The sequence below is a fragment of the Grampus griseus genome (assembly GCF_964374135.1).
Source record: "Grampus griseus genome assembly, chromosome: 5".
Classification (NCBI taxonomy): domain Eukaryota; kingdom Metazoa; phylum Chordata; class Mammalia; order Artiodactyla; family Delphinidae; genus Grampus; species Grampus griseus.
The window spans coordinates 125,275,506-125,294,012 of NC_138998.1; the positions used below are offsets into that span (position 1 = coordinate 125,275,506).

The 18,507-nt window shown below is 39.0% G+C and overlaps 1 protein-coding gene across 2 annotated transcripts in view; it reads right to left on the minus strand.

Moving 5' to 3' along the window:
• The window catches only part of APP (amyloid beta precursor protein), a 275,180-nt gene that overhangs the window by 190,175 nt on the left and 66,498 nt on the right, over nucleotides 1-18,507 (minus strand). For both annotated transcript variants that reach the window (XM_082654428.1, XM_082654427.1), the window contains exon 3: nucleotides 5,462-5,591. In XM_082654428.1, the coding sequence (XP_082510554.1) occupies nucleotides 5,462-5,591 (130 nt within the window). The remainder of the gene's footprint in view (nucleotides 1-5,461; nucleotides 5,592-18,507) is intronic.

Below are 18,507 nucleotides of genomic sequence, written 5' to 3' on the forward strand. Positions count from 1 at the left end.
GCCTTAAATAAAATAAAAATCACCTGTAATCCCACTGTTTGGAGATAAACACTGGTGAGATTTCTTTTCCATGCATATTTTGTTTTACACAGTTGAGAATCAGACTCTATAAACTGGTTTTGGAGTATGACTAATATTCAAAGTGGAAGATCACATAAAAAGAAGTCTGATGTCTCTACGAGGTGGGTGATTAGCCTTCCCTGATGAAGAAATGCTCCGGGATTCTGATCATTCCTTATGAGAGCACAGTGTAGACAATCCTTAAAAATATAGAATATTCAAGGGTTTGTATCCGTCTCATGTGCAGAGGCCAGGCTCATCAAGCATCGTTCCCACTGTATATTTATACAGCCCCAGCGCATACGTCTTCCAGGACTTCATAAGGGATCAGATCTACAGAGTTCAGAGGTCATAGGACTGGAGGAGCCAGAGGCATTGACTAGCTATCCTACTGGATTATCGCGCTGGGGCATCTGGGCATTTAAAAAAATCCTTAGAGTCCACAATAAAAATGTTCTCCCATCCCTACCCCCATTCTTAAAGTTAGATGGAGTCTTATGTAGCAATCTTGAATGTTGTTCTGCTGTTTACTGTGTCTCAAGAGAATTGTTTCGGATAAATCCAAAAAACTACGCTGGTACAATATCTGTCAAAGTATCCAAACACATGCTTTTCACACTAAAGAAGATTAAGATAGCTGTAGATAATTGACACAAAAGTAGTCACCTAGAAAACAATGTTTGCTTGCCTTAAAATTTTATTAAAACAATAAAATTCAAAATTAAAAGGAACTGAATAACTTTCATTTCTCATCTGACCATATCTGAATAGCTCCCTTGTCATTACTACTTGTAAGTTTGGAAAGCCTTGAGTATAAAATGAAATAAAATGAGATTCACGGTAGTAATTCCTTAATTCCTAATTCCTTTGGATTAAACTATTAACCCTACTTTGCCCCCATAAATCAACAGTAACTCTCCTTATGCAATGTACCTTGCCTTTACTGGACAGTGGCAAATGCAGAAGAGCATCAGTTTCAATAGCGGGTCTATAACACCATGAAAAGTAGTAATTCAAATGGAAAGGGGTTGAATGATTTGCAAAGAAAATATTCTTGAGTAATAATGATGTGCTTGAATCCCATATGAGATAATTAATAAAATGTTCAAATGATTAAGACAGATCTTACCGTCTGGTGCCAGAGGCATAACTAAAAGCAAAGGGTGAAATGAGAAAGCCAGCTCACTCTCAAGGGAAATCATCCACTCCATGGGAGGAAAGGGGCAACAGCAACCTAATATGCTTTCTCCATCTAGACAAGGAATGCAAGACACCTTAGAGCAGGGATGCCCAAGGCAAATACATGGCTTAGAGAAAAATAACCCAGTGTGGCACCGGATCCTGCATCTGATAAAAAGGTCAGGAAGGCTGCGTGCTGAACATAACAGGCATTTTTCTCTCTTCAAGCTTTGCTTTGAATTTTAATATGCTTAATGTTTAAGACAATCTTGTTTTCTAGGTAGCACCTTTCTAAGAATGAACTTTAGTAAAATAATCTCTTTTGTCTAAAGTATTTATTTAGATACAGCCAGAAATTTTAGAGGGTACTTATGGTAACGCTAAACAGTAATTTTTTGTTCAAGCAGCAAGTAATATATAAGAATGTTGCCTATTACTACCACAAAGTGGAAACCTGATCACGCAGAGAAATTTATCCTGGAACCATGGAGGTTCCAGTGACATGGCTGTGTCCTTTATGAGACACATTTACAGTGAGATTATTTTTAAAGTGTTACTTAGTGCCTCCAATTCATAGCCTTTCCTCCATGATTTGATTTTGTAAATCAGGTGGTTATTGGCTCTAGTACAATTCTCTTCTCATACTGTAAGGAACACTGGATTGAGAATTGAAAGACCTTGGGCTTTGGTCCTTATTCTACCACTAAATAGCTGTGTGAGTTACTGCAAGAAATTCAATCTCGCTGACCCTCATTATTTGTGCCTGTGAAGTGAGACTAATAAAACCAACATTGCCTGCCTCACAGAGGAAGTATTTCAGTGGGTGCCCTATACAAGTATAAAGAGCTTGACAGTGCTATGTGTAATAGATGTTAAAATCTAGGGAGGAAAAAAGAGGGAAGGGAGGAAAGAAGGAAGGAACAAAAGGGAAAGGGAAAGAAAGAAAATAGGAAAAACAATATATAAACTTGGGACTGTGCAGTATTAATGGAATTAAAATAATATATAAATTACACACTTATGTTTTCCCACTCCTTTTCCTGAAAACAACACACTGTGGTATTCATTGTGGTTATATTATACACCATCTTTTATAATATTATTAGTTGAAGAATGAAATTTTGCCATTTGCAGCAACATGGATGGACTTTGAGGGCATTATGCTAAATGAAGTCAGTCAGACAGCGAAAGACAAATACTGTATGATATCACTTATATGTGGAATCTAAAAAATACAACAAACCAATGAATGAAACAAAAAAGAAGCAGATAAAGAGAACAACTAGTGGTTACCCGTAGGGAGAGGGAAGGGGGGAGGGGCAGGGGAAAAAACGGGGTTATTATGGGATTATATGAAATCATGTGTGTGAAACTTCTGAAAATTGTAAAGCACTATAGAATTTAAAGAATCTTTCATTTGATAAAAAAAAAAAGCAGGAAAAAAAGACTTTTGGAAAATTTGGTATCACCTAGGAATCAAGTAGTACCCACATTCCTCAATTCTAATCTAAGCTCAGTAACAAAGTAGAAAGCATTGTATGTTCTATTGATACTTGTCATGTTAGGGTCTAATTTTTGGTTCAGTGGAAAAATACCAGGGATTCATACAGGCCAGGTACCTAGTGGAAATACTTATGATTATCTAGTCCCACTTGTAGTCAAGAAGCGGTAGTGTCGATGTGTTAATTTAATACCAGCTACTATTCCAGACCTGGGGAAATTGGCTAAACACATCACAAGTGACGTCTTCTGCAATTATGCAATCTGTTCAAAAGATGAAAAAGAAATCTGATACATGCTGATGCCAAAGCCTCAGCAGGAATCAACTCCTTCCCATACTTGTACACAGGCTTTCAGGGAAAGAATTATTTTATCAGCTTTTCCATTTCCTCTTGCCCATCTTCACCCTGCACATTACAGCTCTGTAAATATTTGTGGAATATAGCTCTGTAAATATAGTGGAATGACGCATTTTGAAGTGGCCCTCTTTCCACAGTGGTTAACAAAATACGGTGAGGACAGGTCATTAACATTACTATCAAATAAGTGTTTTCTGGGTAAGATTAATTATCAAAAACCAAATTACTTAGGATGGAGTTTTCCCAAATGGTACATAACTCAGCTGATCATGATAAAAACATGTATCTGATAGTAATCATAGCATTATCACAAAATCTCCTGACTTCATGTTTAGATCTGAACATATTCTAAGTATCTTTTGTTCCTTCTCACAGCGGTTTTTCCCTTGGATTTTCAATACTCCTGCCGTAGGAAGAGAGCTTTCCAGAGACGGGGAAGTGTATGGAGTAGGGGCGAGGAGAGTGGCTGGCAGAGGGGATACAATCCATCTGGGGTCAAAAGAAATTTGCCACAATAGTGGCACTATGGTCGTGAAGCACGATCTTAATGTGGATTACACCTTAGTTAATTCTGAGAATTCAGAATAGAATTATGAAGCAGAGAGATCTAAGCAAAATGTTATGAGTTTACTTCTGAAACACAGCTACAGTTGTGAGTGTTATATCAGCTGTCATCAGCAATAACACGCATCCAGAGACCTAGTACCTATTGCCAGTGAGCTTATATCATGAAGAAAATGTTATTTGAAACATTTCATAGAATGGGTAAGTAAGAACCAAAAGACTGGCCCACCTAGTTAACTGGATCCCCATCTACTTCCTAACTTATACTGAATGAAATGGTTTTTAGGTTCAACAACTAAATTAGACTGAAATATACAGTTCCTGAAGACAGCTGGCCTCAATATTTCTTGACATTGGCATTCTGTACCTAGTATTTAAACATTACTTATTTTCATCTTATTAAAACTTCACTTCTTGACCAGTCAGACAGAAATGGCTTAGAAGCCTTGTAAAGTATCGAGGAACAACAGATAAGGAGGAACAAGGAATCTCTTCAATTGCCAAATGTTTAAGAATCTGGTTTTCTACATTTTCTTTATCATAAATCAACCAGATGAAATATTCATTCATTGGACATTAGCCCAGTTTTCTATTAATGTCTCAAATTGTGTGCAGGCATGAACAGTAATCAGTATGTTCTTATGACATTCATGTTTGACCCAAGTATTATACAGATCTCCAGAATCTGTCATCCTGACCCTCTAAGTTTGCTGCTGGGACTCTTTTTTAAAGACAGATCCCTTTCAGTCTTTACAAGATGTCATTGGAATGAATATCCACATCCTCCACAGATAAATCGCTATGTCCTTATTTACAACTATCCTACCGATGAATCAACTTCGGGAAAACATCTAGATGCCAGCTATCAGATCAAAGACTGCTGATTTTCCCAATGCCTGGTTACATAAAAAAATCAACTAGGAAGAGACAGAACCAAGTCAGATTAAATATAGAGTATGAGAGTATTTCCAGAGGAAAAACTATGATACCACAAAAAACAACTCAGTTTTTAAAATAACAAATTAAAGTAAAATTTGAGGTCAGAAAGGAACACACATTTAAACCTTAGTGATCAAACTGTTCCCTCTAGTTTGAGGTAAGCAGGAAAAACAAACAAACAAACAAACTCTAATTCCCCAATTATCTTCAAACAGGAGGTGTAGTGGGTTGTTGTAGAAAGAGATTTTTAAGAAATTAGCAAAATGCACATTAGGCTCTCTTTTCTATGAAGTCTATTGAAGAAACACACAAGGTCTTAATTCTACTAAGTCCAGTTAATTAGTGTGCATGAGAATCATCTACAGAATTTGGTAAAATTAAGATTCTTGGGGCTTCCCTGGTGGCACAGTGGTTGGGAGTCTGCCTGCCGATGCAGGGGACGCGGGTTTGTGCCCCGGTCCGGGAGGATCCCACGTGCCGTGGAGCGGCTGGGCCCGTGAGTCATGGCCGCTGAGCCTGTGCGTCCGGAGCCTGTGCTCCGCAACGGGAGAGGCCATAGCGGTGAGAAGCCTGCGTACCGCAAAAAAAAAAAAAAAAAGATTCTTGGGCCCCATGACTAGGCATTTTCACTCAGCAGTTATGGCATAGGTCCACAAATTTTTAATGATAATAAACACACTCGGTAAATTCATTCTGAGGCAGGAAGCTCAGACATACTGCGTCCAAAATATAGTCCAATGCAGAGTGGCAAAATGCTGAAGGAAGAGCCTGCATATCTGATCTAATAATTAGAGCATCCTTCCTTTTCATCCCCAAAGCCCAGAGCCAATCAACGCCAGCTCCCAGGTCAGTCAGCTCACCTAAGCAGCGGTAGGGAATCACAATGTGGGCATGGGTCTTGCACTGCTTCCGGCCTCTCTTGCACCAGTTCTGGATGGTCACTGGTTGGTTGGCTTCCACCACATTGGTGATCTGCAGTTCAGAGTAGACCTGGGAGAGCATACAAAAAGGGTAAATCGTTACCTGAGGCAGGGCTGGCACACAAGCACCCGTTGAACCGCCACTGTTATTCTAACGTTTTCAAGTCTGCTCTAATTGTGATCTAGCTTGGGGAATTCAGGGTAAAGAAAAAGATCAAGAACCTATCATTCCATTCAAAACACTAAGCAATATAACTTTTACTTTATTTTACTGCACCCATTCCAGCTTAACATATTTTCTAGGGGAGATAAAATAGAAAGGGAGGAGGGGGCCCGCTTAAAAGCATGGGGTCATTTCAATGCAAAATAAACTGGTGTGACAATGATACTCTGTAATGCCCTAAATAAATGTTATAGTAGATACACCTGGGAATATTACCATGACTTAAATTCAACCCTCCCATGTCTTACTCAATTAGGCAAATATTTCACATACAGGGTATGACACACAGCAAGCTTCCTACATAAAAATCTTTATCTTTATTCAAAGTAATTTACATAAGAATAATTTATCAAACAGTTATCATGACTGTCATTTAGATAAAGAATTGCATTGATGAATCTCTTCCCTTGAAAATTACAGCCCTTTGCTCTGATTACTGTTCTCAACAAATCATGGTGTTTACTGAGCACTTGGAAAGAAATGGAAACTTGATGAACTAAAATATATTTGTGAAAGTATCAAATCCCTTCTATTTATTAATAACAGTAGAGATTTGAAGGAAAAATATAAACATAAAAATTTATTTCTAAAATGGGCTTTCCCTTGCATAAATCTTCCATTTCACCAGGGTTGCTGTTTTGCCAGTTAAATACAATGAAGAGAGAAAAGCATACGAGAACTGAGGGTAGAACCAAGGGAATGGTTATAATAATTGGCCATGAAATCTAAAGTGGGAATATGAAGGTTGAGATACACGTTTAAAAGGCTGTAGCATCAATGAGTGGTGGTGTGTGCTACAGAATTTTGTCCTAAAGATACCAAAGAAAATAGGGTGGTTAGAAGCAGTACTTGGAGAGTCAGAGAGCTGAAATTAAGATTCTGGGGGAGTTACAGTTATTGGTAATTGCAAGGAATATAACATGAGTATCAGAGGGCATGGCTGAAAAAGAATGATAAACGCAAGATCACAGGAGGAATGAAAATAAAAAAACCAGAAGCTGGAATCTTGGATCATCAAGGTTGATATTAAAATCACCTAAGAATGGGGCTTCCCTGGTGGCGCAGTGGTTAAGAATCCTCCTGCCAATGCAGGGGACACGGGTTCGAGCCCTGGTCCGGGAAGATCCCACATGCCGCGGAGCAACTAAGCCTGTGTGCCACAACTAACTGAGCCTGCACGCTAGAGCCCATGAGCCACAACTACTGAAGCCCATGCGCCTAGAGCCCACGCTCTGCAGCAAGAGAAGCCACCGCAATGAGAAGCCCATGTACCGCAACGAAGAGTAGCCCCCTCTCACTGCAACTAGAGAAAGCCCGCACGCAGCAATAAAGACCAAACACAGCCAAAAATAAATACAAATAAAATAAATAAATTAAAAATCACCTAAGAATTACAAAAGATGCACTTGACTGAATGACAGAAGGTCAGGACCTAAAACCTTCAAAGATTGCCACTGCAGTAGAAAGAGCTCTCCAGATGCCTCCAACAGGTGGAGGAGAGGGGTAAATTAATCCAAGACCATGTATTTCACAGTTTGGGTGGGGGACATTTTAGGGCGAAGGAAAAAATGGTTTGGAAGTGAAAATGAGTGACAAGGAAGACATCCCTACCTCTAGGCACAATGCTATGAGAGTTGCAAGGGAAGAGCTACCTGAGGAGGCTACAGGGGAAGCAGTGCCTTTGGGGAAACACCAGGTTTCAGAACAAGAAGATACTGTCGAACAGTATGGAGGTTCCTTAAAAAACTACAAACAGAACTACCATATGACCCAGCAATCCCACTACTGGGCATATACCCTGAGAAAACCATAATTCAAAAAGAGTCATGTACCAAAATGTTCATTGCAGCTCTATTTACAATAGCCTGGAGATGGAAACAACCTAAGTGTCCATCGTCGGATGAATGGATAAAGAAGATGTGGCCCATATATACAATGGAATATTACTCAGCCATAAAAAGAAACAAAATTGAGCTACTTGTAATGAGATGGATAGACCTAGAGTCTGTCATACAGAGTGAAATAAGTCAGAAAGAGAAAGACAAATACTGTATGCTAACACATACATATGGAATTTAAGAAAAAAAAATGTCATAAAGAACCTAGGGGTAAGACAGGACCTACTAGAGAATGGACCTACTAGAGAATGGACTTGAGGATATGGGGAGGGGGAAGGGTAAGCTGTGACAAAGCGAGAGAGTGACATGGACATATATACACTACCAAACGTAAAATAGAAAGCTAGTGGGAAGCAGCCGCATAGCACAGGGAGATCAGCTCGGTGCTTTGTGACCGCCTGGAGGGGTGGGACAGGGAGGGTGGGAGGGAGGTAGGTGTAAGAGGGAAGAGATATGGGAACATATGTATGGGAACATATGTACATGTATAACTGATTCACTTTGTTATAAAGCAGAAGCTAACACACTATTGTAAAGCAATTATACTCCAATAAGGATGTAAAAAAAAAGAAGATACTGTCCACAGTGTGGGTTATGGATAGAAGGAATTTTTCTTATGATTGTCAGTCACATTCAAAGAGAGCATGCCATGATCCTGTCTTTATTTGAAATGTTGATATTTTGTTTGTTGTGGAGTTTGGGGCATTAATTTTTAGTGCATTAAAGGAGTTCCCTGGTGGCCTAATGGTTAGGATTCTGGGCTTTCACTGCCGTGGCCCAGGTTCAATCCCTGGGCAGGGAACTGGAAATCCCGCAAGCCATGTGAAACAGCCAACAATAAATAAATAAATAAATAAATAAATAAATAAATAAATAAATAAAAGACAAAATGGTTATATTTTTTAAAAATAGTGCATTAAAATATTATTTATCTTGCTTCCTGATTGCCTCACTTGCCTCACCCTTGTCCCAACCCCGAGGTCAATCAATTAAAAAATCAGACACTGAGAGTGAAAAAAAGCTGTGGTACATCCAATGGATTACCTAGCACTAAAAAGAAAGAAGCTATCAAACTATGAAAAGACATGGAGGAATCTTAGTTGAACATTACTAAGTGAAAGAAGCCAGCGTGAAAATACATGTATGATTCTAACTACATGACATTCTGGAAAAGGCAAAACTATGGCGACAGTAAAAAGACCAATGGTTACCCGGGGTTAGGGGGAAGGAGGGATGAACAGGAAGCACATAGAGGATTTGGGGGGCAGTGAAATGATTCTATATGATACTGTAATGGTGAATACATGTCATTATACATTTGTCCAAACCCATAGAATGTACACCACCAAGAGTGGACCTTAAGGTCAACTATGGACTTTGGGTGATAATCACGTGACAATGTAGGTTCATCAATTGAAATAAATGTACTACTATTCTGCTGGGGGATGTTGAGAAAGGGGGAGAAGCTATGTATGAGTCGGGGAAGGGGGTACACAGGAAATCTTTGCACCCTCCTCTCCATTTTGCCACAAACCTAAAACTGCTCTAAAAAAATAAAACGCTGATCAGTGTAGTACAAGGCAAATTCAATGGGGAGGTACATGCTATGAAAACACACAAAAAAGGATATCTAAATCAGATCCTGGGCGGGTACTGAGAAAGTTATTCTTCCAAAACACTTGCCAGTAACTTAGCTCTAAATGGAAACAGCTCTTTCCCTTTATTTTATTTTGTTCTTAAATATCTTAACTCTTCAATGCATGCATTTCAGTCGTAGATAATGCTCAACTTGAAATGCCACTAAAATTTAATATCCCCAGGGTTTTTTCCTATATGATGAAAGGTGAAGAGTGGCTTTTTGTGCAGCAATATAATCCTCCCACCACCTCTCCTTGTTTATTATATCACACAGTACAGCACTCATGAGTTATAAACTTTATGACACTAGAGAGTTTGCCATGAGGGACACAACATTACTTGCAGTAAAGTGTGCATTACTATATTTTTCTAAAGGGGTTCTAGCTGCCACTTCACAGAAATATCACTCTGCTGAGGATTTTCTCAGGAGTTTTCAGTTTTCTATTAAAAAACTCCTACAGGCACAGTCAAGTCATATTTTCTTCTTTTTAAGTTAAAACCAAAAAGCTATCTGTAGGGTACAAATTGATAAGTTAAAAAAAAAAAAGGTCTCTTGCTCATGATGTGCTCCATCTTCAGTGTCCTAAGGTATTGCACCAATAATACCTGGTACAACAGAGCAGTAACTTATTCGGTGGATAATTTTCTAGCAGATAGAAATGCATACAGACCAGTTAAGATCAGTGAAGACAGGGCTTCTTCCCTGAAGGTCACCAGAGAGCTTCACGAGGTGATCAGCCAAACACAAAATTCCCTTCCAGTTCCCACCCGGAAATCTAGGACATACGTGTTATTTACTGTGCTGCAACTCCTCTCTCCAGAACGTGGACAATGATAATTGTTAATAGGCAGTTGGAGGAGATTATAAAATCTGAACCACGTGACTCCCACACGTAGTTTGCCTACTGCCTTAACAATGGAAACGGAAGTGGCAACTTCCATGCTTCCAGTCACTTTTTTTTTTTTTTTTTTTTTTTTTTTTTTTTGCGGTACGCAGGCCTCTCACTGCTGTGGCCTCTCCCGCTGCGGAGCACAGGCTCCGGACCCACAGGCCCAGCGGCCGTGGCTCACGGGCCCAGCCGCTGCGTGGCATGTGGGATCTTCCCGGACCGGGGCACGAACCCGCGTCCCCTGCATCGGCAGGCGGACTCTCAACCACTGCGCCACCAGGGAAGCCCCCCAGCCACTTTTATCCTGAGACAAGGAGTTATTGATTCGACTTTGCCAAAGAGTATAAAAATTTGCTGTTCTCAATTCAGGAGGTATATTTTAAACAGGGGAGGAACACCAAACATTAAAGTGACAAAACTTCCTCTGAAGCACATCTAGTCCCAGTTAATCACAGTGATTACCACAGGCACAAGAAACCTCCAAGTCAGAAAGCAAACACCAGAACACAAAAACACAACAAAAAACATACTAAAGTTTCTGACAAAAATTCCGAGTACTAGATCTTATTTTTTATTAAGCAGCTCCAGTATATCACCAGAGACAAATAAGCGTTTTTGTGTTATGAGACAAATAAGCATCTTATGTTGAAAAAGTAGCATAGTCTTCGGCAAGAATAAAAATTAAAGTAATTAGGCATGCAAATGTGCTCGTGGTTAGTTGAGTCCCTGACTTTTCACCATAATTAAGTATAAGCATAGCTCAATGTTTTACATTTTCTTTGTGCATCTCACGTCTTAACATAGGAAATAAAGATATCTGAGATCCCTAACCTATTTAATTTGTATGTATTCCAACACATGCAACTGCACGTATTGCTAACACAACAAGCATTGCTGATAATTTGCTAAAACAGCAGGCATTAGCAAAACCCGACTTTTATACAGCCCCCTTCCTTTTCTAAAATGTATCCTATGTGCATCCCAATTATGAGTGACTATTTTTTATTATTAAAAAATTTCGATGACAACAGCTGTATTAAGAAACACTTAAAGCAGAAACAAATCCAGCTTGTGCCAGTTACTTGAAAGGCAAACCATCCTCAGTTCCTACAAACCTTCCTGAATTACACAGGCAGCCGCTGAAGAAACACACACCCTGTGCCCCAAACACACTCTTCTTAAGACCCTAACACCACAGTTCAGATGCCCAGGCCCCGTAGGGTCTCCCAGGTGGACAAACCTCCTCCACTCACAGTGTAACAGATGTCAATCCCTCTCTCCCACTTCAGGAATGCTTTATTGTATTTATTGCAGTGCTCCTCACATTGGGGTTAGGTATACACGTGCACCACCTCCCCAGTGAAAATACACTTTCCAAGGGCAGGAAACACAATTTCCTCCTCCTGTGTTGCTCCACCTTCATTAACGTTGGTTTAAGGTGATCAGGAGGCTGCCAACATGCCTGCCCCTCTCTGCAGTGCTCTAGCCCCCCGTCCTCTGGAAGAGCACTCATTAGTGACCATATTTTAACTCTGCAGCTCCAGCCCCGTAGCTGGTTACAGCCTGAGGAAAGCACACTGAGGACGGCATTCTCCTTCCTCGAGAGTTGTGAACTAACACATCCAGGCTCTGGTTAGATGAGGGAGGATACACGGCTGGCAGGCAGGGTAAGTCGTAGCCAGAGATGGTGCCTGTCAAAACCCGCAGGGGAATGGGAACTAGGCCTCTGGAAGAAGCAGGGAAATAAGAGGTACAGAGAGAGAAGCTAAGATGCGACAGCTGTGTACCCAAGACAGCGATAGACAGCGAACAAGACAGGGACCACCTGAGCACCTCTAACGCCAGCGAGGCGTGCCGCATCTCCTTCAATAAGCCCCCTTTTAAACATAAGCTATTTTGGTAGCTTTATTTCCCTTCCGAATGAACAACACCCAAGAAAAAAGCCCAGCTCAAAAGTTGGTTCACTAATGTTCCCTTCCCTGATCACTTCAGCCTCTGAATCCAAAGCATTTTATCCGATCGCTTGTATTTGATCACCGACCACTTTCCACCTCCTATTACACTGATGTGCCTTCCTGCCCCATTAGAATATACACTCCTTGAAGGCAGGGACAATATGATTCATTTTTGTGTTCCCTCAATGGTGGTCAACACTGTGATAGCACAGTAAGTGCATGATAAATAGGTAATGATTATTTCTTGCTAAGTTCAGTCCATTAGACATAGGGAAATTTAGTATATATTAAGCTCCCATTGGGTATTATCAATGTATCTCTTAAAAAAGATTATCTGAATAGTATGATATTATAGTTGGATTATAAGCTTTTGAGAAAAATAAGCACTCAGTGCCTTCTAATATTATTCTTCCAAGTATGATGTAGCAACTTTTACCAGTGATAGCATCTTATATAAAAAGCAATAGATTAATGTTAATAAATGTTAATAAATACACAGCTAAGGAAGATACTTAGGAAGATTAAAAGCCAAGCTCTCACTTAGGCTAAGGAGGCCCATCTGACTGGCCCAGGCATCTGTAACAAGCAGTTATTTTGGCCATACAAACATGTTTTATCTTTGAAAGCAAATCTATCTGTACATATATTTTAAAAAAATTTTTTTAAGTGAACTGAAGAAATTTCAAATACTAATAACCAAGAGGGGTAGAGTAGAAACAATCTTAGATCCATATTAGAAGGTTGTAGTTGGTAACTTAATTGGTTTTCCTCACTACAGAAAACTACCTTAAAACTTGGTCACCATCAGAACATTTTCATTCTAAATTTTAAAAATCTAGAGTCTCCCTTTCTCTCCCTCCCTCCCTCCCTCTCCCTCTCTCTCTCTCCCTCTCCCTCTCTCTCTCTCTCTCTCTTTCTCTGTCTATCCAAATTGAAAATATATTAATCTCAGACAAGATGACATTTAAGTTGTTAAATACACAAACCAAGAAAATACATGGATGATATTTAAGAAAGCCAAGAACATATAGGTATATATACAGAAATATAAAAGTATTTAAGACATATATTGTTAGAGTCCTACAAAAACTTTCCTTTATTTGCAACATTAAGGACAAACAGAAAAGTAAAAAAAAAAAAAAAAAAAAAAAAAATGTGGGCTTCCCTGGTGGCGCAGTGGTTGAGAGTCCGCCTGCCGATGCAGGGGACACGGGTTCGTGCCCCGGTCCGGGAAGATCCCACATGCCGAGAGCGGCTGGGCCCGTGAGTCATGGCCGCTGAGCCTGCGCGTCCGGAGCCTATGCTCCGCAACGGGAGAGGCCACAACGGTGAGAGGCCTGCGTACCGCAAAAAAAAAAAAGGACAAACAGGGGAACCCTCGGAGTATCCTTTTGCAACAGGCCACCTGGGACAAGGGATTAATTCATGCCAAAAGTCATATTTACACACAACTAGATTCCAAATGACCAAGGATATTTCAAGAACACAAAATCAAATGTGGCTAATAAAAAGCTGTAAACAGAGTTAATGGTCAGGGTCATGGGAATTGCTCCTAATTCTGAAAAAATTTACTTACTGTTCTTTCTAGTCTTTCAACATTTAAAATCAATTTTTAATCAAATTCTCCAGTATATTTCTTTTTGAAAAAATATGCTAGAAATTATGTAGTGTTATTAAACTGGTGTTTTAAACATGTGAGTTAGAAGTCAATAAATAACGTGTGTTCCTTTCATTCATCTTAATCAATTTACAGCTGTGCAAAAGGGATAAGCAACACATCTATCTGCACAAGGAGCTTGCAAAAAATAATGTGGACTCTGAAGGAGGTAAGATAGAGAACTGGGATTCCAGACTTCTCAAAGAACAAGAATGACTAGATTTTATAATTATTGGAGTGATAAGCACAGGGGGCATTCATTATACTATTCTTTCTACCTTTACATATGCTTGAAATTTTGAATTAAAAAGAACTAAAAGTTAAAAAACGAGTCCAGTGGAAACAAAGTCACACTTTTAAATTTACATTACAAGTGAAAAAACAAAAATATAAACAAATCAAGATCTTAATTGTAAATGCATGATGGCACCTAGGTAGCATGTATGAACAATACATGAAACAAAAAATCAAACTCTATAGTAAAATGGTATAGAGGTAGCCTAATCATAGGATATTTTCATCCTGTGAAAGTTTTACATATCAATTTCTTTTCCAAAGAACATATCCAAGAGGAGTATAAAAAATATATGTAATTGAAGGTTTATTATGTGTCTGAATCATTGCAAATGTTTTATGTGTAGCAAATCATGTAAACCTCTATCAGTTGATAATGGCTCCATTTCATAGAAGATGAAATTGATGAAGTTAGAACACAACAATGAAAGTAGGTGACATCTCTGTTACGGTTTATCACAGGAAATTAAATATATAGTTCCCTGTGCTATACAGTAGGACCTTGTTGTTTATCCATTCTATATATAATAATTTGCATCTGCTAATTCCAAACTCCCAATCCTTCCCTCCTCCACCTCCCTTCCCCTTGGCAACCACAAGTCTGTTCTCTATGTCTGAGTCTGTTTCTGTTTTGTAGATAAGCTCATTTGTGTCATAATTTAGATTCCACACATCATTTTGCTGTACAGCAGAAATTGACACAGCATTGTAAATCAACTATACTTCAATAAAATAAATTAAAAAAAGAAAATTTATCATAAACTTTAAAAAAAAGTAGATGATATCTCTGAGCACTCAAAGAGTGTATTAATTCTAAGTTCTAAACTACTTCCACTTCAGAGTCTAAGCCAAAACAAAGCGTGTGCTAAACAATATATTTTTGTTTCTGGATTAAAATAACATAGTCTCTCCTTTAAAATTTTCTGGAACACAAAGAAAAATAATATCTTAAATTGTTTCTCAACATAAATTCTTGTAATAATGAGAGATATTGGAGACAATATCTAATTTAATTGAGAAGGAGAACTGGAAACTGAAGTTGTTCTCTGATTACAATGTTTTTTTAATTTATTTAATTTAATTTATTTATTTTTGGCTGCATTGGGTCTTCGTTGCTGCATGCAGGCTTTCTCTCGTTGCGGTGAGGGGGGCCACTCTTCGTTGTGGTGAGTGGGCTTCTCATTGCAGTGGCTTCTCTTGTTGCAAAGCATGGGCTCTATGTGTGTGAGTTTCAGCAGTTGTGGCATGAGGGCTCAGTACTTGTGGCTCGCGGGCTGTAGAGCACAGGCTCAGTAGATGTGGCACACAGGCTTAGTTGCTCCGCGGCATTCCCGGACGAGGGCTTGAAGCCATGTCCCCTGCGTTGGCAGGCGGATTCTTAACCACTGCGCCACCAGGGGAGCCCTCTGATTACAATTTAATGAGGTGCTGGGAAGCAAGATGCAGCTGATGAAACACCAGTGCAATAATGGAAAGTACGTGCAGTGCTGTGTTTTCACAATGATGACCTTATCTAAGAGCAAAGCACAGAAAATGTTTCAGGGCACCAGCCTATTTCCCAATAACGTGGCCCAAGTCTGTTTCTGACACTGTATGCAAATATACTGTCATATGCATACATTCATACTTAGAATTGGAAAATATTGTGCAAGAACCTTGTACGACGTGTAAGTCAGTCATACCAACGTGCTGAATGTAAAGACAAATGAGGAAGGTACAGACACCAAAATAAATAGGACAGGACACGAATGTGAAAACACAAACAGATGTGTCCATGTACAGCCAAGATCCTCATTCTCTCTCTGTCAATTTATGTCTAATTTTCTAATTTTTAAAATGTCAAATCTATTGTTAATTAAGTATACTCCAATAAAAAATAAAAATAAAAAAGATATATAAAAAAACAAACTTTAAAAAAAGTCCAATCTATACAAGATTATTTATTTGTACCTCAATAAAGCTAAAAAGAAAAATATATTATAGAAAAAAACATTTTAAATAAATAAATAAGGCGGCAAATATAAAAGTCTGTAGTGTTACTGCAAATATGTAATAACTGAGTATGCATTTCGGAAGGAGCTAGACAGTAACAAGGACAAATGTTAAATCAAACATTAATCTCATTAAATGAAAACTGTGTGGGAAAAAATATCCAAACTGGTTTCATCTCTTTTACCTCTGAATCCTATGGTTTATGCAAGCAATCCTTATAAGCATACAGACCAATAATGCAGAAAATATATCTGTACTCGTATATAGATAGCTGGATACCTCTACTTAAAATTTTTCACTTAATATGAATTTTTGCATCTTTCAAATACCAAAACCACAAAGCATAGGTGCCTGTCATCTATAGGTCAATTTTAAGCTCAAAAAGGTAGACGGCACACAGAGCAAAATAATAATGGCCAAGAATGTTCCACAGCTTCTACCATGGCAGTGTGTCTATGATATGCCCTCAAAGTTGATTAGATTTAAAGGATCTCGTGTTGTTATTTTTAAAATTAATTTTAACTTCACATCACTATAGAATGAAGGCAGCAAGGTTGACAAACAAGTCTCGTCTGGGAGTCCCTGTCATGTTATATATTTTAGAGTAGACAGCTGGGCAAAGGAAATGGCTTTGTTTAACTCATCAGCTTTTGTTTGGTCCAGGCACTGGTATGCTTTGTTCAGCGATCCTGTTAACTTATAGACAAAACAGCTGTTCATTTAGAGCAAGAAGGTTAAAGAAACAGAAAACACATACTGTTAATTGCGGAAAAGAAAACACTTAGGAAAAAGAGAGTTTACCCATAATCTAATAGAAAGACTAGAAACAAAGCCACATTCACCTAAGTTTCCCAGATGGAAATCTCTGCCAGCACTTGAGGCTTAACCTGTTCAAAGCTCCCTCCAGAGACCTGCTCCCAGTGTAAATTAGCAGAGCCGTGGACACCTGCTCTAAGCCCCTGCCTCCCAGGATGTGTTCTGCATGTTAGGGATGCAGAGGGTTGAAGAGCCTGGGTTTTAAGTTCTCTCCTTAAAAGAGGAGGAAGAACAGTACTGAGACTTACACAATTTCTCGTTGAATTGACCATATTTAACTTTTACAATACACTCCTGTGTGCTCCTATCATAAAAGGAGGACGTGGTCTAAGATTGGTTAAGCAGCTTTCCTGGACTGCTCAGGTGTCAAAGAGCAAAGGCTGCATCTGAATGAAGGTTTGATAGGGAAGCCCATGCTTTGCCTTCACTGTGCTTGACCCTAAGGGCTCCCTTATAACAGCATCTTGGGGTATCTCGTATGTGCTCATCTATACAACAAGGATGGGCATGATGATCTTTCCTATCACTTTCACACTAGCATCTTGAGATTGGAATTCCCTTCTCTCCCCAATCCAAATCACCCTTAGATATAGGCTAATTTTTCCAAAAGTGTCTTGACCAGAAAACACTCCTGCTAAAAACAATCCCATAGCCCTTACTCATCTCTAGAATTAGATCTCTAAACCCAGATTTACAATCAAGATCCTCTACTTTACAGCCCCATTCTACATTTTCAATTTCCTAAATTCTTTTCTCAATTTATCTAATTGTGTGTTTAGAAGCTCCTATTAGCCAACAATGTTGTCTGGCCACTCAGCAACACCTGACACGAAATCTCATCTTGAATCAGGAAATATCTGCTCAATTTGCCTGAAATAAATTTGGGACAGAATAAAACTCTTCAGATGAAGAACTGAAGTATACTTCCAATATTTTCTTCTCTCAACCTAAAGCCTTTGGTTTAAATAAAACAGTGTTGTTTTTCTTTCTTTTGAAATGAAACCTCATTTCATTCAAAAGAAAGAGGACAACAAAATCTAAAAATTCTAATTTTTCTTCCTAGGCTTTATAATGTATGTTTCAAGGGGAATATTATCCTAGTTTTGATCTACTTATAAGACTTCTAGGTTCCTTAGGCCAATACCTGGGTAATGTAACAGTTCATTAAGGCAAATGGCCACCTTAGGCTGTTAACTGATGAATAATTTACATAGCTATTTTCAAATTGTTTCTGCGCTGGCAGCACTTTCTATATCTAGTATAGAATGAAGGAAAGGAACTTTTTTCTACCAAAGGATTTTTTCTACCAAAGGATTATTGTCCTCTACAGAGGACAATAATCGTCAAGGGAACATCTGTTGTCATCTATTACTGCACACAAACTATCCCAAAACTTAATAGCTTCAAACAGTAAGCATTTCTTATCTCACACAGTTTCTGGGCCTGAGGAGTCTGGAAGAGACTGAGCTGAGTGATCCCGTCTCTTACAAGGGTGCAGTCAAGATGTCAACTGGGGCTGAGGTCAAATGAAGGCTCGACTAGGCTACAGGATCCACTTCCAAGTGGTTCATTCATTGCTTGGCAAGTGACTGCTGGCTGCTGGCAGAAGCACCGAGGTCCTCA